Source organism: Oncorhynchus clarkii, chromosome 33 (genome assembly GCF_045791955.1).
Source record: "Oncorhynchus clarkii lewisi isolate Uvic-CL-2024 chromosome 33, UVic_Ocla_1.0, whole genome shotgun sequence".
Classification (NCBI taxonomy): domain Eukaryota; kingdom Metazoa; phylum Chordata; class Actinopteri; order Salmoniformes; family Salmonidae; genus Oncorhynchus; species Oncorhynchus clarkii.
The window spans coordinates 1,296,187-1,322,809 of record NC_092179.1 but is presented as its reverse complement, the minus strand read 5'-3'; the positions used below and the strand labels follow the sequence as shown (position 1 = coordinate 1,322,809).

General features: G+C 43.3%; 1 protein-coding gene across 1 annotated transcript in view; it reads left to right on the top strand.

Moving 5' to 3' along the window:
* Nucleotides 1–26,623, top strand: part of LOC139393101 (neuronal tyrosine-phosphorylated phosphoinositide-3-kinase adaptor 2a) — a 97,757-nt gene that overhangs the window by 21,291 nt on the left and 49,843 nt on the right. The window contains exon 2 of the mRNA XM_071141451.1: nt 5,971–6,278. Within this exon, the coding sequence (XP_070997552.1) occupies nt 5,971–6,278 (308 nt within the window). The remainder of the gene's footprint in view (nt 1–5,970; nt 6,279–26,623) is intronic.

Sequence of the window (26,623 nt, the reverse complement as noted above, 5' to 3'; positions counted from 1 at the left end):
AGCGGCGTCCCATGTCTCCTCCACGCACCGGAACCTGTTGTCCACTGCAGGAGCCTCGGTCTGACTCTGATGCCAAGGAGCCAGAACGGCTGATACCCCAATACGCACTGGAAGGGGGAGAGGTTAGTGGAGGAGTGGCGGAGTGAGTTCTGGGCCATCTCTGCCCAGGCTACGAACGCCGCCCACTCCCCCGGCCGGTCCGGGCAATAAGACCTCAGAAACCTACCCACATCCTGGTTAAATCTCTCCACCTGCCCGTTACTCTCGGGGTGAAAACCCGAGATAAGGCTGATCGAGAACCCCAGATGTTCCATGAACGCCATCCAGACTCTCGAAAGTGAACTGGGGACCCCGATCAGACACTATGTCCTCAGGCACACCGGAGTGCCGGAAGACATGTGTAAAGAAGGCCTCCACAGTCTGTAGGGCTGTAGGGAGACTGGGCAGAGGGAGGAGACGGCAGGACTTAGAAATACGGTCCACAACGACCAGGATCGTGGTGTTACCCTGTGACGGAGGAAGATCGGTAAGGAAATCCACTGAAACGGCCGTTGTGGAACGGGTAAGAGCTTACCTTTGGGCAGGTGCCTAGGAGCCTTACACTGAGCACACACCGGGCAGGAGATACATAAACCCTCAAGTCCTTAGCCAAAGTGGGCAACCAGTACATCCCACTCAGACAGCGCTCCGTTCGACCGATGCCTGGATGACCAGAGGAGGGTGACGTGTGGGCCCAATAGATCAGCCGGTCACGGGACAGCAGGCGGAACGTACAGACGCCCAGCGGGACACTGGAGGGGAGTGGGTTCTGCTTGTAGCGCCTGCTCAATGTCCGCATCCAGCTCCCACACTACCGGCGCCACCAGGCAGGTGGCCGGGAGTATGGGGGTGGGATCCATGGGCCTCTCCTCTGTGTCATACAGCCGGGACAGTGTGTCTGCCTTAGCATTCTGGGAACCTGGTCTGTACGAAAGGGTGAAAACAAAATGGGTGAAAAACATGGCCCATCTTGCCTGGCAAGGGTTCAGCCGCCCGGATGTACTCCAAATTGCGGTGGTCAGTCCAGATGAGAAAAGGGTGTTTTGCCCCCTCAAGCCAATATCTCCACGCCTTCAAAGCCTTGATGACAGTCAACAGCTCCCGGTCCCCCACATCATAGTTTCGCTCCGCCGGGCTGAGCTTCATTGAGAAGAAGGCACCTTCTTGCGGGGAAAATTCAGGAAAAGTGACATACAAAAAAATGTGTTTAACAGAGCGCTCTGGGTGAGAATGGTGCCGGCTCACCTGGGGTGACACCAGACTGCCCTGCCAGCTGCCTCGATCCCCAGAGGAACCGCCCGGCAGTGTGACCTCTGCGGCCACAGATGGTGCACGAGACGGAACCTCCTCCAGTCTCCCTGCGCACTGCACCTCCCAACTCCGTGGGCATCGGAGTGGTGGTGCTGGGGGATGGAACCGACAGACCCTGCTCTGGACGTCCCCGGGTAGCCAGCAGGTTATCCAACCGAATGGACAGGTCCACCAGCTGGTCGAAGGTGAGGGTGGTGTCACCCGACAGGCCAACACCCACAGGCCAACAACCGACGGACGTCCTCGCGCAAAACTGCAGCAATATTGGTCGATCAGGGCCCTGTCGCTCCATCCCACATCCATCCCAATACACAACAATTAATGAGGGAAATGAAAACCAGGTGTGTAGGAAAACAAGGCAAAACAAATGGAAAATGAAGGATGGCTAGAAGACCGGTGACACCGACCGCCGTACACCGCCCGAACATGGAGAGGAACCGACTTCAGTGGAAGTCATGACAATATGTTTATTTTTGTTTATTGTGCTGAATTATATTCTGTTAATATTCTGTTTGTATTGTAATGTGTACAGGGATCTCTTGTAAAATAGATTTTTAATCTCAATGTGACTCCCTGTTTAAATTAAGGTTAAAACCATCAAGCGGTATGATGAAACTGGCTCTCACGAAGACCGCCATAGGAAAGGAAGAACTCACTGCTGCAGATAAGTTCATTAGAGTTACCAGCCTCAGAAATTTCAGCCCATTAAATGCTTCAATGAGTTCAAGTAAAAGACACATCTCAACATCAACAACTCAGAGAAGTCTGTGTGAATCAAGCCTTCATGCTGTGGTGGGCCGTCAGGGCCAGCAAGGCCTTCTCTGCTGGCCTAAACATCATCAGAATATAATTTAAAAATATATATATTTTCCCACAAATATGTATTAAATTATTCCCCAGAGTAAGAGTTATACTCTTCATTTCATAGCTTTCCTCTTGGTGGCACTGCTTCCAGCCCCAGGTTGAGATTTGGAGGGCTGGTCTTTGTTAGATCTTTTATCCAATCATATTCAGCCATCATGAGTTGCCAGGAGTCTAAAATCTGCCCTCAGGCCTTCAGAATCAACAGTGCGGGCGCTTGTAGCTTGAAGTGAATGGAAATGAAAATTTAGTGTCAACCAATCAGCTTTAGATTTGGCTATTGTACGCCTGCTGGCTGGCTCCAGTGTTACACAGGAGCCAGCTAGCAGGCGTAGTGCGTGCACGTCTTTTGATTGGATTACCAATATTGAGAGGCAGGTCTATGGGCAGGTCAGAACTAGGAAACTGAATTTGATAAACGAATTAATTTGCGTACTACTAAGCTGTTTTTTCAACCCACAATGGCGGAAGGAGGAGAAGATATCGATTTGGTCGAGGATATAATTTAACGCCATTCTCAAGACGAACCTTTCAAGAAAAGTTAGACATTGTAAGGAGAGGTCGCCCGATGCCGACGCTACAAAGCCTGTCACAGGTGGGAAAGGGGTTCGTTCGTCACTTTCAAAGTTCCAACTACGAGCGCTATCAATGGCTCACAGGCTCCGAGAAGCACTGTAAATTGTACTGCTGGGAATGCCTATTATTTGCAAGTGATGGATTTGATGTTTGGAGCCACACTGGCTTTGCAAACTTGAGTTGTCTAACCAAGGCAGTAACGAGACACCAAAGTACGGCTGGGCACTTACAAGCAATGGTGCTGTTGAAAACTTTTGGGGACACCCGAGTGGATCTACAGCTCAACGAACAAGCGCTCAGGGCAACGGAGCCGCACAATGAAAAGGTGAAGAAAAATAGGGAAATATTTAAAAGACTCATTGATTGTGTCATGTTTTTGGGTGAAGCCTGGTTATACTGCGTTTCTGTCTAAATGTATAGTGTCTAGAGCCATGGCATCATAATGATGGTAATAAGAGGTGGATTAATTCGGGTGGGACTGTGTAGGACCTCACTGAAGGCCCAGGCCTCAGGCCCACGGCACGCCACTGCCTTCATGGTTGATTTGCTGCGAAAAAAACACGACTAAAGGACACCAATAAGATGAAGAGACTTGCTTGGGTCAAGAAACACAATAAATTGACATTAGACCAGTGGAAAACTGTCCTTTAGTCTTATGAGTCCAAATTTGAGATTTTTGGTTCCAACCTCCATGTCTTTCTGATACACAGTGTAGGTTCCCACCGTGAGGCATGGAAAAGGAGAAGTGATGGTGTGGGGGTGCTTTGCTGGTGATTTATTTAGAATTCAAGGCACACTTAACCAGCATTGCCACCACAGCATTCTGCAGCGATACGCCATCCCATCTGGTTTGCTCTTATTGGGACTATCATTTGTTTTTCAACAGGACAGTGACCCAAAACACACCTCCACCTGTGTAAGTGCTATTTGACCAAGAAGGAGAGTGATGGAGTGCTGTATCAGATGAGCTGGCCTCCACAACCACCCAAACTCAACCCAATTGAGATGGTTTGGGAAGAGTTGGACTGCAGAGTGAAGGAAAAGCAGCCAACAAGTGCTCAGCATATGTTTGAACTCCTTCAAAAATGTTGGAAAAGCATTCCAGGTGAAGCTGGTTGAGGGAATGCCAAGAGTGTGCAAAGCTGTCATCAAAGGGAGGAAGAATCTAAAATCAAAAATCTATTTTGAATTGTTGAGCACTTTTTTGGTTACTGTCTGATTCCATGTGTTATTTCATGATCTTCACTATTAATTCAAATTCAGCAAAAAAAGAAATGTCCCTGTCTTTCAAAGATAATTAGTTAAAATCCAAATAACTTCACAGATCTTCATTGTAAAGTGTTTAAACACTGTTTCCCATGCTTGTTCATTGAACCATAAACAATTAATGAACACTTGTGGAATGGTCGTTAAGACACTAATAGCTTACAGATGGTAGGCAATTAAGGTCACAGTTATGAAAACTTAGGACACTAAAGAGGCCTATCTACTGACTCTGAAAAACACCAATAGAAATATGCGTCCCTGCTCATCTCTGTGAACGTGCCTTAGGCATGCTGCAAGGAGAAATGAGGACTGCAAATGTGGCCAGGGCAATGAATTGCAATGTCCGTACTGTGAGACACCTAAGACAGCGCTACAGGGAGACAGGACGGAAAGATGATCGTCCTCGCAGTGGCAGACCAAGTGTAACAACCCCTGCACAGGACCGGTACATCTGAACATCACACCTGCGGTAACGACAAGTGCCCAAGTTACACCAGGAACGCACAATCCCTCCATCAGTGCTCAGACTGTCCGCAATAGGCTGAGAGAGGCTGGACTGAGGGCTTGTAGGCCTGTTGTAAGGCAGGTCCTCACCAGACATCACCGGCAACAATGTCATCTATGGGCACAAACCCACTGTCGCTGGACCAGACAAGTCTGGCAAAAAGTGTTCTTCTTTGACGAGTCGCGGTTTTGTCTCACCAGGGATGATGGTCGAATTCACATTTTTCGTCGAAGGAATGAGCATTACACCGAGGCGTGTACTCTGAAGCGGGATCAATTTGGAGGCGGAGGGTCCATCATAGTCTGGGGCGGTGTGTCATAGCATCGTCGGACTGAGCTTGTTGTCATTGTAGGCAATCAACACTGTGCATTATAGGAAAGACATTCTCCTCCCTCATGTGGTACCCTTCCTGCAGGCTCATCCTGACATGACCCTCCAGCATGACAATGCCACCAGCCATACTGCTTGTTCTGCGCGTGATTTCCTGCAAGACAGGAATGTCAGTGTTCTGCCATGGCCAAACACAATATTTTCCGCTAAACTTGCTATTTCGACTGTAGGTATATACTGGGTGTACAAAACATTATGACACATTTCCATGAGAGGTGCATCTTTGTTTGTATTTATTTTTAATTTACCCTTATTTTACCAGGTAAGTTGACTCAGAACACATTGTCATTTACAGCAACGACCTGCGGAATAGTTACAGGGGAGAGGAGTCCAGGTGAAAGGTATGATCCCTTATTGATGTCACTAGTTAAACCCGCTTCAATCGGTGTAGATGAAGGAGAGAAAATAGATATGTGTGCCATTCAGAGTGGGCAAGACATAAGATTTACGTGTCTTTGAACAGGGTATGGTAGTATGTGCCATGCGCACCGGTTTGTGTCAAGAACTGCAATGCTGCTGGGTTTTTCACACTCAACAGTTCCCTGTGTGTATCAAGAATGGTCCACCACCCAAGGGACATCCAGCCAACTTGACACAACTGCATTGGAGTCAACATGGGACAGCATCCCTGTGGAATGCTTTCAACAGCTTGTCCTTGTAGAGTCAATGACCAAACATGGTGAATTAAGGCTAGGGCACCTCAATAATAGGAAGGTGTTCTTAATGTTTTATGCACTCAGTGTATATGGGACAGATAGGACACATATTTAAGCTGTCTGTATATATTCTCGTGTGTGTGTGTGTGTGTGTGTGTGTGTGTGTGTGCATGCCTGAGGCTGTGTGTGCACGTGTGTGCATCAGCTGTCATTGTCATAGGCAACTTGGTAATATGGAGGAGAAGGTGCTTTTTGGGTCCATGATTGTGTCCTTGCATCTATGACATTTGGTATGTCTGAATCATTTTGCATATGTAATGTGATTTATGGATGAAACAAAATTATTTAAAAGATGTTTCCTGGCAGGATCGGTGAGGATGTGGCGAGGGTGACGGAGGGAAGCTACGCAGGGAAACACTTCCGCATGGGCTTCATGACCATGCCGGCGCCCCAGGACCGCCTTCCCTCCTCCTGTGGCCAGGGCTTCACTGTGCGTTCCCAGTCTCTACACTCTGTCGGCGGGGGTGATGAGGATGGGAGCCCCAACTCCCGTAAGCTACCGCCGCCCAAACCCAAGAGAGACCCCAACACCAAGCTCAGCATCTCCTCTGAGGGTGTGAACTCTGGATCTGCCTCCAGCAATTGCAACAGAGACAGCCTGGTCAAGTTTGACCGTGAGTGGCCTGGGCTGTGTGTGTGTGTGTGTGTGTCCATGTCAACTTCAAATTAGATTAATGTTCTTATGAGGAAACCTTTTAGGTAGCCTGGTCCTATATATTGTATATGGCATGACAACAAAAGAGAAGTTGGCTACAGTACATACAATATGGGAATTGGCATCATTTTTTGGTACATACAACAACACAAAACAGTCAACATGAAGCCGCATTTTGTTGTCCTAGCACAAGAACAGGGTTAGACAATTTTCTGTTTACAGTCCCGCACAGCACTGCCATAGGCTGCTGTCCTTATTTACATAAAGTATACCAAGTTGCATTACTTTAATTTTAGCATTCCAGAAGTTATATCCCTAAATTTGCCATAGTGCTATTAACTGGCCTGGAATGTCCATCTTTTTTTTAAAGATAGCAACACCAAACTTGATATGTACCATCCGGATGGTGTCATTGACCGACATGACACGTTTCAAGTTAATGGAGCAAAGTGACATGCAGTTATCATGCGTTTAATTAAAAGGGGAAACAGTTTGACATTTTTTGATTGGCCAATTTTCATGCCATCTTGGGAGATATCAAACTTGTTAAAGACAAGTGCCCTGAGCATACATACCATGTTTCATGTCAATAGGACTAACACTTCATGAGAATTTGATTTTTTAGGGGTTTGACAAAATTAGGCCTATACACTGTATAGCATTTGCAAACAGCTATTGTTTCAATTCATCCCAGAATGTATCTAAAAATAGACAGTTCAATAGGCCAAGGGATTCCTAGGATTTCAGATGTAATGATAAGTGTCCAACATATAAGAATTAAAGCCAGAGGTTCAGATGGAACTATCCAAGCAGTAGACACATCTCTTTTAAATGTTGATATTTGTGACATGTTTCAGGAAACTAGACGTATGTCACGGGTCACTACATTTGAACATCTTTTTTAAAATCAAAATCAAATTTATTTAAAAAGCCCTTCTTACATCAGCTGATATCTCAAAGTGCTGTACAGAAACCCAGCCTAAAACCCCAAACAGCAAGCAATGCAGGTGTAGAAGCACGGTGGCTAGGAAAAACCCCATAGAAAGGCCAGAACCTAGGAAGAAACCTAGAGAGGAACCAGGCTATGAGGGGTGGCCAGTCCTCTTCTGGCTGTGCAGGGTGGAGATTATAACAGAACATGGCCAAGATGTTCAAATGTTCATAGATGACTGGCAGGGTTAAATAATAACAATCACAGTGGTTGTCGAGGGTGCAACAGGTCAGCACCTCAGGAGTAAATGTCAGTTGGCTTTTCATAGCCGATCATTCAGAGTATCTCTACCGCTCATGCTGTCTCTAGAGAATTGAAAACAGCAGGTCTGGTACAGGTAGCACTACAAAATGCGTTCTTTTGGCAGAAATGCCTTCTGGAACATGTGAACTTTCATGTGCCTTAATTAAAAACGTGTATGCCATCTGTAAATACAAATAAAATAGTTAAATTATGAGCCTAGTTGGTTTAGCCACAGAGAAAGTAAGCAACCTTCCTGCTAGCCATGATTGGCTGAGATACTGAGTGGGCTGGACATGCCGAGAGATGAGTTTGGATTGGTCTGCCATATAGCGCACTTCTGTCTATTTGAGCTGGCTAGTATGTGTAGGTAATCATGTCTAACGCGGCTTTTTAAAACAAGTATATTGCTTAGTAGAACTGCATAAGTGTTGCTCTCCACTTTCTGGAGGACCGAGTTTTGAAATCAGTGGATTTAGAATATGACAGCTAAGGAAATGGAGAAAACATCTGTCTCCGGATTACATCTTCAAACTAAGGGCAACCATGGCATCCGTGACAGGGAGAAGCATCTGACCATAATGTATACGGACGGGTAAGATAGTCTAGCCAGCTACATTTTCCGAAATGACATGTTTCTTATTTGGACATAAAGTCTTTTCATTTCAAGTTAGTGTACTGTAAGCTAGCTAGCTAACATTAGCTGGCTGTATCGCTAGCTAATGTTACATGTATGATCTTATTATTCATATCTCAGAGCCATTTGCTTGGCTAGTTATAGCCTAATGTTAGCTAGCTAACATTGAACCTGGTTGGTTAGCTACCTGCAGATTCATGCAGGGTAGTAATGTAATGAGTTGGGATTATGGTTCATTGTTTACCTAGCTAGCTAGCTAGCTACTTGTCTTAACAAAATACTCCACTATGCAGGGAACCTCTACTCCGATTTCAGAGCACTCTCACCTGAGTGTGCCAGAGTGCAGAATAGCTGATGAATTTACAAATGCTCAACACCCATTTGAGTATGGCCTGTGTCAATACATCTCGGCAAAAAATAATAATTAAATTGTGGCCAGCTGCAGTTATAGCTGCACAGCTCTGGAAAACATGAAAATAGCCTAGCCAGCTCTGCTAGGGCAAGTAAAATGGTCAGAGGGGGGTGTTCTCTCATGTGTGTCTGGAAGTAGCTAGCAAGTTAGCCAGTTAGCTTGGGTGTTTGACTGCCGTTGTGAGGTCAGAACATTCGGATCAACCCTACTCATCGGCCAGAGCGTCCAGTGTGCATCCTGAATGCTCCGAGAGCGAAACCCTCTAACTTTAAAAACAGACAATCTGACAGCACAGTTGCAGTCACCAACGATCTGGATAACATAACAGCATAACCAGCTCCGCCACAGCAACTAATGTTGAATGAGCTGTTCTCTCATTTGTGTCTGGAAGCATCTAGCAAGTTAGCTTGGGTGCTTGCCTGCTGTTGTTAGTACAGAATGTTCAGATCAAACTTTAAAGAGATGGGTGGGACTAAAGCCTAAGAGGGTGTGAACAATGCTGAATCGATGTAGACAAAGAAGGGCTCTCCAGTAGCAGTACCAAAACATTCAAAGGACATTTTCTCAAAAGTGAGTTTACAAGTTGATCCACTTTCAAAGCAAAATTATGTTCCCATTGTTCCTCAACTGTAGTGTATTATATACAATTTTCAAGCTCTGTGTCTCTACTTTTATCCAATGTAAAAAACATAATTTAAAATGTTGCTATATAAGACCGATTTGAACCAGTCTGTCACATTTGGTTTGCTTTGTAAACCAAAAACATTTCAATATTACTTTTGTAATACAATAAGTAGCCTAACGTTAACTTACAAACTAATGTTATACTCAACCTTAAAAGGAGTAACACATTAATGCCCACATTTTGGGGCATTAATATATAAAGCAATGGTGTGTATGTTCAAGATAACATGAATAGGTCCTTGCAGGTCTGTGGAGAGCTTCACTATTGCTGTAAAGAACTCGGCATTGACCACTTGCACCATGTACTTTTAATGTAATCTCAACTGCAATCCAGGTCTTTTGGTTCTGCTATTAGATGAAGCACAGTGATGTTGTAGACCTATAAATAAACAGAATATCTGACATTGTATTCCCGTTGCAACTTTGCTGTGCTTTTAAATATTTGAAAGCACATGTAGTGATAGACATTTGGGTGACAACTAAACAAAAATTGGGTATTGTTTTTCCATTGGAATTGGTTGTGCTTTTAGATGGTTGAAAGCATAGTGATAACACAAAAGGAAATTCATCAAACCTTTGGCTGTCTTTTTGAGTGGGTGAATATAGGTTGTAATCTCATTGATCATCGTCTCAAATAAATATTACCCAATTATTCACTTTCCTTCACCTACAGTACATGCACATATTACCTCAATTACCCTGACAACTTGTACCCCCGCACATTGACTCTTTAAAAAAAAACGTTTGCCTATTTAGCAAATCTTTTCTTAACTCTTATTTTTCTTTAAACTGCATTGTTGGCTTGTAAGTAAATATTTCACCTGTTGTATTAGGCGCATGTGACTAATAAAATGTGATTTTGTATTATATTCACAATGAAATGACGTGGTGTTCCCATGTGGGATGGGGCTGAAGACATCTAAACACTCAAATTATTACCTTAACTAGGCAAGTCAGTTAAGAACAAATTCTTATTTTCAATGACTGCCTCAGAACAGTGGGTTAACTGCCTGTTCAGGGGCAGAACAACAGATTTGTACCTTGTCAGCTCGGGGATTAGAACTTGCAACCTTCCAATTACTAGTCCAACGCTCTAACCACTAGGCTACCCTGCCACCCCAAATGTATGGATAGAGCTATGTATGGAAGGACTGACCAATCATAATAACAAAATCATAGTTTAAACCTTGTTTTGTGGCAATACAGTGTTTGTTTACAATTCCTTTGTTTTACAAGCAAAGGAGTAAAACCAGTTTATATTTTGGGTTCTGATGGGGTACATCAGTTGAACTAAGCTCCTGAAACATTTAAGTTATATTCTTCAAGAATTCATTAGTTTAAATCATTAATTAAAAGTAAAAAATTGATGTAGCAACTGCAGATTGCCCCTTTGAGGCAAATGTGTTCCTCATGAGGAGAGAGGCCTCTATACCCAACTTAGTGATTTTGTCAAACTGGGGTGTATCTTTGTGTGTGTCAAATAAAATAAAATTGTATTTGTCAAATACGCCGAATACAACAGGTGAAGACTTTACTGTAAAATTCTTACTTACGAGCCCTGTCCCAACAAAGCAGAGTTAAAAAATGTTTATGGTAAAAAAGTAAATAGCAATAACAAGGTCATGTACATGGCGTACATGGAGTACCGGTACATAGCCAATGTACAGAGGGGTATGACATACAGTGGGGCAAAAAAATATTTAGTCAGCCACCAATTGTGCAAGTTCTCCCACTTAAAAAGATGAGAGAGGCCTGTAATTTTCATCATAGGTACACTTCAACTATGAAGATCCAGAAAATCACATTGTAGGATTTTTAATGAATTTATTTGAAAATTATGGTGGAAAATAAGTATTTGGTCACCTACAAACAAGCAAGATTTCTGGCTCTCACAGACCTGTAACTTCTTCTTTAAGAGGCTCCTCTGTCCTCCACATGTTACCTGTATTAATGGCACCTGTTTGAACTTGTTATCAGTATAAAAGACACCTGTCCACAACCTCAAACAGTCACACTCCAAACTCCACTATGGCCAAGACCAAAGATCTGTCAAAGGACACCAAAAACAAAATTGTAGACCTGCACCAGGCTAGGAAGACTGAATCTGCAATAGGTAAGCAGCTTGGTTTGAAGAAATCAACTGTGGGAGCAATTATTAGGAAATGGAAGACATACAAGACCACTGATAATCTCCCTCGATCTGAGGCTCCACGCAAGATCTCACCCCGTGGGGTCAAAATGATCACAAGAACGGTGAGCAAAAATCCCAGAACCACACGGGGGGACCTTGTGAATTACCTGCAGAGTGCTGGGACCAAAGTAACAAAGCCTACCATCAGTAACACACTACGCCGCCAGGGACTCAAATCCTGCAGTGCCAGACGTGTTCCCCTGCTTAAGCCAGTACATGTCCAGTCCCGTCTGAAGTTTGCTAGAGAGCATTTGGATGATCCAGAAGAAGATTGGGAGAATGTCATATGGTCAGATGAAACCAAAATATAATTTTTTGGTAAAAACTCAACTCGTCGTGTTTGGAGGACAATGAATGCTGAGTTGCATCCAAAGAACACCATACCCACTGTGAAGCATGGGGGTGGAAACATCATGCTTTGGGGCTGTTTTTCTGCAAAGGGACCAGGACGACTGATCCGTGTAAAGGAAAGAATGAATGGGGCCATGTATCGTGAGATTTTGAGTGAAAACCTCCTTCCATCAGCAAGGGCATTGAAGATGAAACGTGGCTGGGTCTTTCAGCATGACAATGATCCCAAACAACGGGCAACGAAGGAGTGGCTTCGTAAGAAGCATTTCAAGGTCCTGGGGTGGCCTAGCCAGTCTCCAGATCTCAACCCCATAGAAAATCTTTGGAGGGAGTTGAAAGTCTGTGTTGCCCAGCAACAATGTGTGAAAACCTTGTGAAGACTTACAGAAAACGTTTGACCTCTGTCATTGCCAACAAAGTATTGAGATTTTTGTTATTGACCAAATACTTATTTTCCACCATCATTTGCAAATAAATTCATAAAAAATCCTACAATGTGATTTTCTGGATTTTTTTTCTAATTTTGTCTGTCATAGTTGAAGTGTACGTATGATGAAAATTACAGGCCTCTCTCATCTTTTTAAGTGGGAGAACTTGCACAATTGGTGACTGACTAAATACTTTTTTGCCCCACTGTATATTTATGTGTATATATATATATGTATATATATAAAAACATAAACATACTGTTGACACGTACAGTGGTTGCTCAACCAAAAGTTTTGCGATTATGCTGCTGTACTTAGATGTCATTTGTGGTTTAGAACGGTATCCTGCGTCACAACTTCATTGCTGCAGACCAGCGCAAGGGGGAGTTAGAGCACTGATTATGCTTTTGGGTCCTACTGTGTCTGTAACTGACAATGAATGGGTGACATAAACCTAAATAGAAACTGATAATTGTGCACGACTTCAGTATTACTTACTAAAACTGTTGTTACACTAAGGTTTTAATTATGTTACTAGGATTATTTTGCTCTTACTGTACTGTAGCCCACTCCCAACCAGTCACGTTGTAGTGGAGCAAAGGTCTGAAACACTGCATAACAGTTTAAGCTACGTTGCTACAGATGCTGGTTCAATACCCATGCCGGCCTTGACAGGGAGACCCATGTGATGAATGTAGGTTTTTGGTTTCTCTCCCTCTAAAAACAGAAATAATTTATTTTTGATAACAAACTGGCTATATTTACAAATGAGTAACAATTTGTAATCACCCCATGTTTAAGAATGGCCCTTTTCTCACTAATTTTACTTTATTTACAAACAAAATGATTCCCAAAATATTATTATTTTATAAACAAAGCGATTATTATTATTATTGTTAATTCATTTAGAATTATGTAAAAGCCCCTTAGATATTCTCACAGATATATTATTAACCCTGTTATTAGCAGGACAATATATATTGGTTATGGCTCCCGAGTGGCGTGCAATGGGATTCCCTTGCAGTTCTCCTGCTGTATCCACTGAAAGTGCTTGAGGTTCAAGGCACGAGGGCAGGGGCACGGGATGTGCCGCAGAGCCGTGCACATAAGACAGACTTAGCCCATGGGGAAAGGAGGAGGAGGGAGGGGAAAATCAACAACAAGTGGGACACAATCATGAAGTGGAACGACATTTATTGGATATTTCAAACTTTTTTAACAAATCAAAAACTGAAAAATTGGGCGTGCAAAATTATTCAGCCCCATTACTTTCAGTGCAGCAAACTCTCTCCAGAAGTTCAGTGAGGATCTCTGAATGATCCAATGTTGACCTAAATGACTAATGATGATAAATACAATCCACCTGTGTGTAATCAAGTCTCCGTATAAATGCACCTGCACTGTGATAGTGTCAGAGGTCCGTTAAAAGCGCAGAGAGCATCATGAAGAACAAGGAACACACCAGGCAGGTCCGAGATACTGTTGTGAAGAAGTTTAAAGCCGGATTTGGATACAAAAAGATTTCCCAAGCTTTAAACATCCGAAGGAGCACTGTGCAAGCGATAATATTGAAATGGAAGGAGTATCAGACCACTGCAAATCTACCAAGACCTGGCCGTCCCTCTAAACTTTCAGCTCATACAAGGAGAAGACTGATCAGAGATGCAGCCAAGAGGCCCATGATCACTCTGGATGAACTGCAGAGATCTACAGCTGAGGTGGGAGACTCTGAAAAAATTTCAGTCAGTCGATGTGCAAAACTGATAGAGACATACCCCAAGCGACTTACAGCTGTAATCGCAGCAAAAGGTGGCGCTACAAAGTATTAACTTAAGGGGGCTGAATAATTTTGCACGCCCAATTTTTCAGTTTTTGATTTGTTAAAAAAGTTTGAAATATCCAATAAATGTCGTTCCACCTCATGATTTTGTCCCACTTGTTGTTGATTCTTCACAAAAAAATACAGTTTTATATCTTTATGTTTGAAGCCTGAAATGTGGCAAAAGGTCGCAAAGTTCAAGGGGGCCGAATACTTTCGCAAGGCACTGTACCTTTACCAACACCTCTCTGTATTTTGATACTTTGTGGATGGGGCCTCCCCAGTGGAGCAGCAGTCTAAGTCACCACATCGCAATGCAAAATGCTTGGCTACAGATACCAGTGCCGGCCACCTCTGGAAGACACGTCAGGTGGCTTTTGGTTTTAATTTAGAGTCTTCCAATCCTCCAATCCTCTATATGTAATCTTTCGCGGAGAATCACGTCATATTTTTTGATATACTGTGTTTCCTACTGTAGGCGACATGAGTCTCACTAGTGTTGAGTGATGTGCTGTTAAAAGTGGTGTAGGTCTTATTTATTTAAAGGGCATTTTGAAGTTAGAAGCAATAGGATATGAATCATTAGCCTATTTCAGCATCTTTTCACGCTGCTCTGAGACGAGCATGGGGACTGGTCTTGATAAATCAACAATATTTGTACTTGGACTGAATCTCCGTTTGGGAATTGGTTTGACTACAATTATGATGTAGAAATGTTATGCTCTTAGTGTAACCTTTAGTTAAGAACAAATTCTTATTTACAAGGACAGCCTGCTCATTCCTCCCAGTCAGGGAATTGAACCCCGGTTTCCTGCATGCCTGAGCACAACACAGGAATTCTTTAGCTAAATAGCCTAATACTGTGTAGACTACCATCAAGTTGTACAGCGACTTATTTTCCGTTTCCATCCTAACTGAAACCCAGAGGATTTTTCGTTTTTCTTGGAATATCAACAACATAATATTAATCAAATGAATCCCAAACTCTAAAAGTAATTGGAAAGGTAGATACAAATTATTTGTGACATTGTGGTTAAGATAAAGAATGTAAACAAGATGCTGTGTTTAATTTACAGTCACCCTCTGTCTGGGGCTCCATTCAAGATCTCACCTCGTGGGGCATCAATGATCATGAGGAAGGTGAGGGATCAGCCCAGATCTACACGGCAGGACCTGGTCAATGACCTGAAGAGAGCTGGGACCACAGTCTCAAAGAAAACCATTTATGACACACTACGCCGTCATGGCTTAAAGCCTCTTAGAACTAGCCATCCCGGATCCGGGAGAATTGTCATCAACTACACTAATTAGCATATAGCGCAACGGTCAAAAAATATTACTAGAAAATATTCATATTCATGAAATCACAAGTGAAATATAGCGAAACATAGCTTAGCCTTTTGTTAATCACCCTGTCATCTCAGATTTTGAAATTATGCTTTACAGTCAAAGCAAGACAAGCGTTTGTAAGTTCATCGATAGCCTAGCATAGCATTATGTCCAGCTAGCAGCAGGAAGCTTGGTCACAAATCAGAAAAGCAATCAAATTAACCGTTTACCTTTTGATCTTCGGATGTTTTCACTGACGAGACTCCCAGTTAGACAGCAAATGTTCCTTTTGTTCCATAAAGATTATTTTCATACCCAAAATTCCTCCGTTTGTTTGTCACGTTGTGTTGAGAAATCCACCGGAAATAGCGGTCACGACAACGCTGAAAAAAAATTCTAATTATATCCATAATATCGACAGAAACATGGCAAAGGTTTTTTATAATCAATCCTCAAGGTGTTTTTCAAATATCTATTCGATAATATATCAACCGGGACAATTGGCTTTTCAGTAGGAGCGAGAGGAAAAATGACTACCTCTGTCTTTTACGCAAGAATCACTCTGAGAGCCCTCAGCTGGCCACTTACGCAATGTAGTCGTTTACGCTCATTCTTCAACGTAAAGGCGTGAAACTACGTCACAATGCTGTAGACACCTTAGGAAATACGTAGAAAAGGGAATCTGGTTGATATCCCTTTCAGTGGCCAATAGGGGTGCATAGGAAGACAACAGTTTCAAAACATGAGTCACTTCCTGATTGGATTTTTCTTAGGCTTTCACCTGCAATATCAGTTCTGTTATACTCACAGACAATATTTTGACAATTTTGGAAACGTCAGAGTGTTTTCTATCCTACGCTGTCAATTATATGCATATTCTAGCATCTGGTCCTGAGAAATAGGCGGTTTACTTTGGGAACGTTATTTTTCCAAAAATGAAAATAGTGTCCCCTATTTTCAAGAGGTAAAAATATTGCAGCGCACCCAAGGTCCCCCTGGTCAAGCCCGCGCATGTCCAGGCCCGCCTGAAGTTTGCCAATGACCATCTGGATGATCCAGAGGAGGAATGGGAGAAGATCATGTGGTCTAATGAGACAAAAATATAGCTTTTTGGTCTAAACTTCACTCGCCGTGTTTGGAGGAAGAAGAAGGATGAGTACAACCCCAAGAACACCATCCCAACCGTGAAGCATGAAGGTGGAAACATTATTTTTTGGGGATGCTTTTCTGCAAAGGGGACAGGACGACTGCACCGTATTGAGGGGAGGATGGATGGGACCATGTATCATGAGATCTTGGCCAACAACCTCCTTCCCCCAGTAAGAGCATTGAAGATGGGTCGTGCTGGGTCTTCCAGCATGACAACGACCCGAAACACACAGCCAGGGTTCCTAAGGAGTAGCTCCGTAAGAAGCATCTCAAGGTCCTGGAGTGGCCTAGCCAGTCTCCAGACCTGAACCCAATAGAAAAGCTTTGGAGGGAGCTGAAAGTCCGTATTGCCCAGCGACAGCCCCGAAACCTGAAGGATCTGGAGAAGCTCTGTATGGAGGAGTGGGCTAAAATCCCTGCTGCAGTGTGTGCAAACCTGGTCAAGAACTACAGGAAACGTATGATCTCTGTTATTGCAAACGAAGGTTTCTGTACCAAATATTAAGTTCTGCTTTTCTGATGTATCAAATACTTATGTCATGCAATAAAATGCAAATTAATTACTTAAAATTCATACAATGTGATTTTCTGGATTTTTGTTTTAGATTCCGTCTCTCACAGTGTACCTATGATAAAATTACAGACCTCTAAGTAGGAAAACCTGCAAAATCGGCAGTGTATCAAACACTTGTTATCCCCACTGTATGCATAGTCACCTTAACCATATCTACATGTACATACTACCTCAATCAGCCCGACTAACCGGTGTCTGTATGTAGCCTCGCTACTTTTATAGCCTCGCTACTGTACATAGCCTCGCTACTGTTATTTTTCTGTCTTTTTACTGTTGTTTTTATTTCTTTACTTACCTATTGTTCACCTAATACCTTTTTTGCACTATTGGTTAGAGCCTGTAAGTAAGCATTTCACTGTAAGGTGTTGTTGTATTCGGTGCACGTGACAAATAAACTTTGATTTGATTTGATATATTACTCTTTCTCTTGCTTCATTCCTTCCTCGCTTTCAACAGTTAACTGAAATCCGGTTCGTTGTCCTTATCATCAGCATTGTAATGGCATGCTTGAATAATATTGGACTAGAATAAGATGCAGACAGCCTTCACTTCTCTTCATGAAGACTGAATGGTTATGAGTCTGAATAAATAACTGCTCCTTTTTTAATGGACTCCAGGAGCTAAGAAGCATTTTTTAAGGCATGAGGCCATGCCTAACCCATTATTCATTAGCTAAATATAAGGCTAACACTGCATAGAATGTATTACCTGAAAGAGTTAGGGTAGGACATTATCATAATTAACAAAAGTATGTGGACACCTGCTTGTCAAACATCTCATTTCAAATTCAGGGGCATTAATATGGTGTTGGTCCCCCCTTTGCTGCTATAACAGCCTCCAGTCTTCTCTGAAGACTTTCCACTAGATGTTGGGACATTGCTGCGAGGACTTGCTTCCATTCAGCCACAAGAGCATTAGTGAGGTCGGGCACTGATGTTGGGCGATTAGGCATGGCTCACAGTCGGCGTTCCAATTAATCCTAAAGGTGTTTGATGGGGTTGTGAGGTCAGGGCTCTGTCTCGGCCAGTCAAGTTCTTCCACACCGATCTCGACAAACCATTGCTTTATGGACCTCACTTTTGTGCACGGCGGCATTGTCATGCTGAAACAGAAAAGGGCCTTCCCCAAACTGTTGCCACAAAGTTGGAAGAACAGAATCGTCTGTATGCCATAATGTATGCCATTATGCGGTAAGGTTAAGATTTCCCTTCACTGAAACTAAGGAGCCTAGCTTGAACCATGAAAAACAGCCCCAGATCATTATTCCCCCTGCACCAGACTGTAGAGTTGGCACTATGTATTGAAGCAGGTAGCGTTCTCCTGGCATCTGCCATACCCAGATTCGTCTGTCGGACTGCCAGATGGTGAACCGTTATTCATCACTCCAGAAAACGCATTTCCACTGCTACAGAGTCCAATGGTGGTGAGCTTTACACCACTCCAGCCGACGCTTGGCATTACGACATGATAATATTAGGCTTGTGTGCGTGCGGCTGGTAGGCCATGGAAACCCATTTCATGAAGCTCCCGATAAACAGTTCTTATGCTGACGTTGCTTCCAGAGGCAGTTTGGAACTTGGTAGTGAGTGTTGCAACAAAGGACAGACCACTTTTTATGCTAGATTGCACTTCAGCCCTCGGCGGTCCCGTCTGTGAGCTTGTCAATGTAAATAGTCCGGGTGGCCATTTTATTAATTGTTCAGTAGTCTTATGGCTTGGGGGTAGAAGCTGTTAAGGATCCTTTTGAACTTAGACTTGGCACTCTGATACCACTTGCCATGTGGTAGCAGAGAGAACAGTCTATGACTTGGGTGACTGCAGTGTTTGACAATTTTTTGGCCTTCCTCTGAAACCGCCTAGTATATAGGTCCTGGATGGTAGGAAGCTTAGCCCCAGTGATGTACTGGGCCATACGCATTACCCTCTGTGGCACCTTACGGTCGGATGCCGAGCAGTTGCCATACAGTGGTTCCTCCTTTAAAAGGTGCAGTGTACTGCGGCGCAGTTTGCATGGTGCTGCAGAATTCTATGGTACGTTATTAAGTGTGAACCCCTGGTACCATTAATGCTAGTTAGTGCTAGTTTGACCACCAGAGGGCATCTTTGAGAAGCATTTGAAAGCCTGGGCGGAAGGAGTGGGCTGTCCTTGTAAATAAGAATTTGTTCTTCACTGATTCCATATGTGTTCTTGCAAAGTTGTGATGTCTTCACTATTTTTCTACAATGTGGAAAATAGTACAAAGAAAAAACCTGGAATGAGTAGGTGTGTCCAAACCTTTGACTGGTACTTGCTTAATTAAATTCCACCGACAAGGAAGAAGGAGTAGGCTGTCCTTGTAAATAAGAATGTGTTCTTAACTGAAGGTTACACTAAGAGAGTAACATTTCTACATCATAATTATAGTCTAACCAATTACCCAAAAAGAGATTCTGTTAAAATAAAAATCTCATTGATTTATCAAGACCAGCCCCCATGCTTGTCTCAGAGCAGCGCAAAACGGTGCTAAAATAGTTGTAGACTAATGATTGAAATCCTACTGCTTCTAACTTCAATATGCTCTTTAAATAAAAAAGACCATCACTTTTAACAGCACATTACTCAACACTAGTGAGACTCATGGTAAACCTACAATATATTGAAAAATATGATGTGACTCCCCGACAATAATTACATATAGAGGATTGGAGGATCTTTCTGTAATTCAGTGATATTTATTCCCATATTAATTCTTATGGATCCATAACTAAATTAACATCGGCATTTTGAAATCATATTTTTATCATTATTTTATTAATGAAAGCATGAAGATGCCATTATTTGTTACATTGTTTTAGTTTGAACATGCAGACTGGCACTGAGAATAGAACAGCGGGAACGTTTCTCTAGTCAGAGCCATTATTAGTGCAATGTCCCTTAAAATGCCAGTGTGGCGGGGTGGGGGTCAACCCCCTCCCCCATCCTCCTCCCTTCCCAATGGGCTAGGTCGTCTTCTGTGCGTGGCTCTGCGGCCCATCCTGTGCCCCCTGCCCTCATGCCTTGAACCTTGCACGCTTTCAGTGGATACAGCTGGAGAACTGCAAGGCAAGCCCATAGTGCGCCACTCGGGAGCCATGACCAATATATATTGTGTTGCTAATAACAGGGTTAATAATATATCTGTGAGAATATCCAACAGGCTTTTATATAATTCTATATTAATAATAACAATATTTTAGATTTTGTTTTCAAATAACGTAAAATGAGCAAGAAAAAGGCCATTCTTGAACAGCGGTTGAGACATTGTTGCTAATTTGTAAATCAAGCCAGTTTGTTATTTAGAATGATTTATTTCTGTTTTTAGAGGGAGAGAAACCAGAAACCCACAGTCGTCTCATGGGTCTCCCAGTCAAGGCCAGCACAGTATTGAACCAGCATCTGTAGCAACGTAGCTTGCACCATTAGACCTTTGTGCCCCTCAGGTGCAGAACAACATGTCTGGTCAGGAGTGTCCTACAGCACTACAGTCAGAGCAAAGTAACAACAACTTTAAATCAAATCACATTTTATTTGTCACATACACATGGTTGGCAGATGTTAATGCGAGTGTAGCGAAATGCTTGTGCTTCTAGTTCCGACCATGCAGTAATATCTAACAAGTAATCTAACCTAACAATTTCACAACTACCTTATACACACAAGTGTAAAGGAATGAATACTAATATGTACATAAAAATATATGAATGAATGATGGCTGAACGGAATAGACAAGATGCAGTAGATGGTATAGAGTACAGTATATACATATGAGATGAGTAATGTAGGGTATGAAAACATTATATAAAGTGGCGTTGTTTAATGTAGCTAGTGATACATTCAATTACATCAAGATGGCAAGATACAGTAGATGGTATAGTGTACAGTATATACATATGAGATGAGTAATGTAGGGTATGTTAACATTATATAAAGTGGCATTGTTTAAAGTGGCTAGTGATACATTTATTACATCAATTGTTCCATTATTAAAGTGGCTAGAGTTGAGTCAGTATGTTGGCAGCAGCCACTCAATGTTAGTGATGGCTGTTTAACAGTCTGATGGCCTTGAGATAGAAGCTGTTTTTCAGTCCCCGCTTTGATGCACCCGTACTGACCTCGCCTTCTGGATGATAGCGGGGTGAACAGACAGTGGCTTGGGTGATTGTTGTCCTTGATGATGTTTATGGCCTTCCTGTGACATCAGGAGGTGTAGGTGTCCTTGAGGGCACCCGGTGATGCGTTGTGCAGACCTCACTACCCTCTGGAGAGCCTTACGGTTTTGGACGGAGCAACTGCTGTACCAGGCTGTGATACAGCCTGAGAGGATGCTCTCGATTGTGCATCTGTAAAAGTTTGTAAGTGTTTTTGGTGACAAGCCAATTTTCTTCAGCCTCCTGAGGTTGAAGAGGCGCTGCTGCACGCTGTCTGTGTGGGTGGACCATTTCAGTTTGTCCGTGATGTGTATGCAAATGCTAGTGTATAGCAGAGAGTCAATCAACTCTTTAAAATCCAGTTTCAACTGTTCAGAGCTGCCCTTCATAATGTCATTAAAACCCACATGGACTAAAATAGAATCGATTTCTATCTACTAACGTTGTACATTCGGGAGCAGCTTATTTATGTCATTGACTTGAGATAGTTTATGCACAAGGAGCAGTCACATTTCTTACCATGGAGCTGCCCAAAATCACGGCTGGCGAGAAGGATGAGGAAATTCCCCCACTCCCATGCTTCACGGGATTCGGAGGACCCTTTAAGGATGTGCGAGTGGCAGGATGGCCTGAGTCCGTAGCTCCTAGGGCATGGTGCTGGCCTCCGACCGATGGAGAAGCCTCACTCGATCCAGAGTGGGGCTCAAGTTAGGGGAAGGAGTAGGCACAGTGGCCGCAGACACAGGCACCCCCAGTGACAAATGTGCAGGAAGATCAGGGTCCAGGGTGGTGAAACTATTCATTGTTTCAATCCGTTCTGGGCCTCTTGTTGGGAGTGTAGACTGCTTTGCGGGAGGCCGCTGTGTTTCGCTTCTACAACTTGTGACATGCGACCATTGTTGATTGTTATGCTCCTCTTGCTGTGCTCCTTCGACTCCGCTATCAGATGGGGGACGAGAGGCAGGAGATGGCTTCCCTGCGAATGAACTCTGGGCAACACCGGCCTAGAAAAGGTAAACATTCCACTCTGTGCTTTCCAAAGTTTCTTACCTACACTGACGACCTGCATGCTCAAGGAAGCAACCTCAAGCCCACACACCTGTATATATAAGGTTGAAAGTAAATGTCACAGACATGAGTTGATAGTGCATGTCAAAGGAAAAAACAAGTCATGAGGTCCAAGGAATTGCCCGTAGAGCTCCTAGACTGGATTGTGTCGAGGCACAAGCGACACATCTGGAGGAAACCTAGCACCATCTCTACGTTAAGGCATGGTGGTGGCAGCATCATGTTGTGTGAATATTCTTAGCGACAGGGACTGGGAGACTAGACAGGATCGAGAGAAAGATGAACAGAGCAAAGTACAGAGAGATCCTTGATGAAAACTTGCTCCAGAGCACTCAGGATCTCAGACTGGGGCGAAGGTTCACCTTTCAACAGGACAATGACCCCAAGCACACAGCTAAGACAATGCAGTAGTGGCTTCTGGACAAGTCTCTGGGTGTCATTGAGTGGCCCAGCCAGAACTTGAGATGATCTGTAGAGAAGAATAGGACAGACTCCCCAAACACAGGTGTGCCAAGCTTGTAGCGTCATTCCCAATAAGACTCGAGGCTGTAATTGCTGCCAAAGGTGCTTCAACAAAGTACTGAGTAGTGTCTGAATACTTATGTAAATGTATTATTTTATTTTATTTTTATTTTGCAAAAATGTCTAAAACTTGTTTTTGCTTTGTCATTATGGAGTATTATTGTGTGTAGCTTGATGAGGGGAAAAAACATTTCAATATATTTTAGAATAAGGCTGTAACGTGACAAAATATCGAAAAAGTCAAGAGATCTGAATACTACTGCACTGTAGTTCTGTATTTCAAAATGTTCAGTGGTGATAAATACAAATGATTTAACTGTTCTTTAGATCCAAAAGCATGTGGTATTTTCTTTCCAAAATTCGTCATTGATCCAAAGAGAATCTCTGCTGCTATTACATTCAATGGAGAATATGGTGGGTGGTAACTTCCTGTTGGTGTGGGCTTTTCAGAGGTGCCACCACCTACTGTACGTAGTGTGCATTTCTCTAGTATTGACAGTGTTGTAGTGAGAGTAAAATACTTAATAATGCAAAAAAAAATGTATTGTCTTTCAAATGAACCCATTGCGAGATTGCTTGATGAGGTTTTACAGTGGTCCTCTGAGTGGGGGCTACCTGCCAGAGATGCAAATAACATCTAAAAATGGCAAACTCTGCTCTCCCTCTAGTGGTAGGAATTTAAAGCCTTGGGTATAGGGAAATGGCAAATATCAAGTCAGAGGCCTTCTTTTGCGTACTGGGTAGTGAAGTTTTTCAAGATGATAGGTTTGTTTGCTATTGAGTTTGTGCATAGTAGGAACAGTGTGTGCACAGGAAAAAGCCTATAGGAAATAGGAGGCCATCAATGGTCTATTGTGTGGGTGCTATTATTTCCTACAATTGACAAGAACTTTTGAACATCATCTTGGCAATTACTTACCCCAATTCTGGCTTCAACTTTGACTCATCTGCCCTGGGCTCTCTGTAATTCCAACCCAATTTTTGGCCTACCCAAGAGGAAACTCTGGCGTTACAGAGGCAAGAGGGTGGATGGAGGCAAATGGTAAACCGGCCACCTCTTCCCTCCATTCTACTGGCCAGTCACTAGATAATAATCTTGATGACTTCCTATCGTGGATATACCACCAACGGGACTCTCGAAACAGCAATGTTCTTTGCTTTTCTGAAACATGGCTCTCCAACTTGATGGATTCTCCATTCACCGGGCGGACAGGACAGTGGAGTCTGGGAAATCTTCATCAAAACCAACTGGTGTGCTAACTCCTGCGCGGTGGAAGTGTTCACCTGTCTTGGAATACCTGATGGTCAAACGCTGACCCTTCTACCCCCCGAGGGAGTTTACATCTGTTATCATGACTGCTGTATACATTCCACGTCAGGACTAAACAAATAACAAGCGAACTGTACAAGGCTATAAACAAGCAAGAAAACCTGTATCCAGAGGCTGCTTTTCTGGTTGCCACTGATTTTAATTCTGCGTCACTAAGACACGTGATGCCCAACTTCCATCAACACATCTCCAACGGCACTAGGGGCGATAAAGTCCTAGACCACTTCTATTCTACCTACAAGCAAGAATACAAGGCCCTCCCTCGTCCACTATTCAGAACATCCGATTATGACTCCGTACTCCATCTTCCTGTTTACAGACAGAAATTCAAACAGGGAGTACGCGTGACTCGCTCCGTTGAGAAATGCTTTGCACTGCTTTGCTAGCACTGATTGGAATATGTTTTGAGACTTCACCGATAACATTGATGAGCTAACCACCTCTGTCCCCAGCTTCATTAGAAAGTGCATTGACTGCATTTTCCCCATGGTGATGGTTCCCTGCTTCCCCAATCAAAAGCCCTGGAATAACACAGAGGTTGAGAACAGGTCTACCACACACAGAACTATCGTAGACAACCCTGAGGCTACCCCGACAGGAATAAGTACAAGTCCCACAATGACCAGTTGGCAGGCATATTCACAATAATTTTCAACCTATCCTAGTACCAGTCTGTAATCCCCACACGTTTTAAGATGATCACGCTCATTCCTGTTCCCAAGAACTCTAATGCTTCATGCCACAATGACTACCGCCCTGTAGCACCCACTTCTGTAATCATAAAGTGCTTTGAGAGGCTATTTATGGCACACATTAACTCCACCATCCCAGATACACTCGACCCACTCCAATTTGCATACAGCCCCAACAGATCCATAAATGACGCAATCTCAACATGCCACTGGCTTTGAGTAAGGCCAATGTGTCTATGTATGCGGGTGACTCAACACTATGCACATCAGCTACTACAGCGACTGAAATGACTGCAACACTTAATTTCGGAATGGGTAGCAAGGAATAAGTTAGTCCTTAATATTTCCAAAACCTAAAGCATTGTATTTGGGACAAATCATTCACTAAACCATAAACCTCAACTACATCTCGTAATGAATAATGTGGAATTTGCACAAATTGAGGTGGCTAAACTGCTTGGAGTAACCCTGGATTGTAAACTGTCAAGGTGAAACCATATTGATACAACAGTAGCCAAGATGGGGAGAAGTCTGTCCATAAAAATGTGCTGCTCTGCCTTCTTAAAAACACTATCAAAAAGGCAGAATCTACAGGCCCTGGTTTTGTCACACCTGGACTACTGTTCAGTCGTGTGGTAAGGTGCCACAAAAAGGGACTTAGGAAAATTGCAGTTGGCTCAGAACAGGGCAGCACAGCTGGCCCTTAAAAGTACACGGAGAGCTAACATTAATGAGATGCATGTCAATCTCTCATGGCTCAAAGTGAAAGAGTGATTGACTCCCTCATTACTTGTTTTTGTAAGAGGTGTGGACAAGCTGAAGGTACTGAGCTGTCTGTTTAAAATACTAGCACATAGCTCAGACGTCCATGCATACCCCACAAGACATGCCACCAGAGGTTTCTTCACAGTCCCCAAGTCCAGAACAGACTATGGGAGGCGCACACTACTATATAGAGCCATGACTACATGGAACTAACTATATTCCACATCAGGTAACTGATGCAAGCAGTAGAATCAGATTTAAAATGCACGTAAAAATGCACCTTATGGAACGGCGGCGACTGTGAAGTAACACAAACATAGGCACAGACACATGTATGCACATACATGATAACACACGCACTGTAGACACACGTACACATGGATTTTGCGTTGTAAATATGTGGTAGTGGAGTATGGGCCTGAGGACACACACTTAGTGTGATGTGAATTCTGTAATAAATGTAATGTACAAATTTTGTTTTATGTATAACTGCCTAAATTTACCGGACCCCAGGAAGATTAGCTGCTGCCTTGGCAACAGCTAATAGGGATCCAATAATAAATACAAATTTCTCTTCACACTTCACCCAAATAGATAAGAGGAAAACCTGTGAGAATGTTGTTCATTGACTACAGTTTAGTTTCAACACCATTGTCCCCTCCAAGCTCGTCACCAAGCATAGGACTCTCGGTGTGAACAACGGGTCGACCCCAGTTGCTGAGGGTAGGCCAAATCATCTCTGCCACGCTGACCCTCAACACAGGGGGTCTACAGGGGTGTGTTCTTAGTCCTCTACTCCCTGTTCACCCACGATTGTGTGGCCAAGCGCGACTCCAACATCATCATCAAGTTTGCTGACGACACTACGGTGGTAGGCCTGATCACCAGCGACGATGAGTCAGCCTACAGGGAGGAGGTCAGTGTCCTGGCGGTATGGTGCTAGAGCAACATCCGT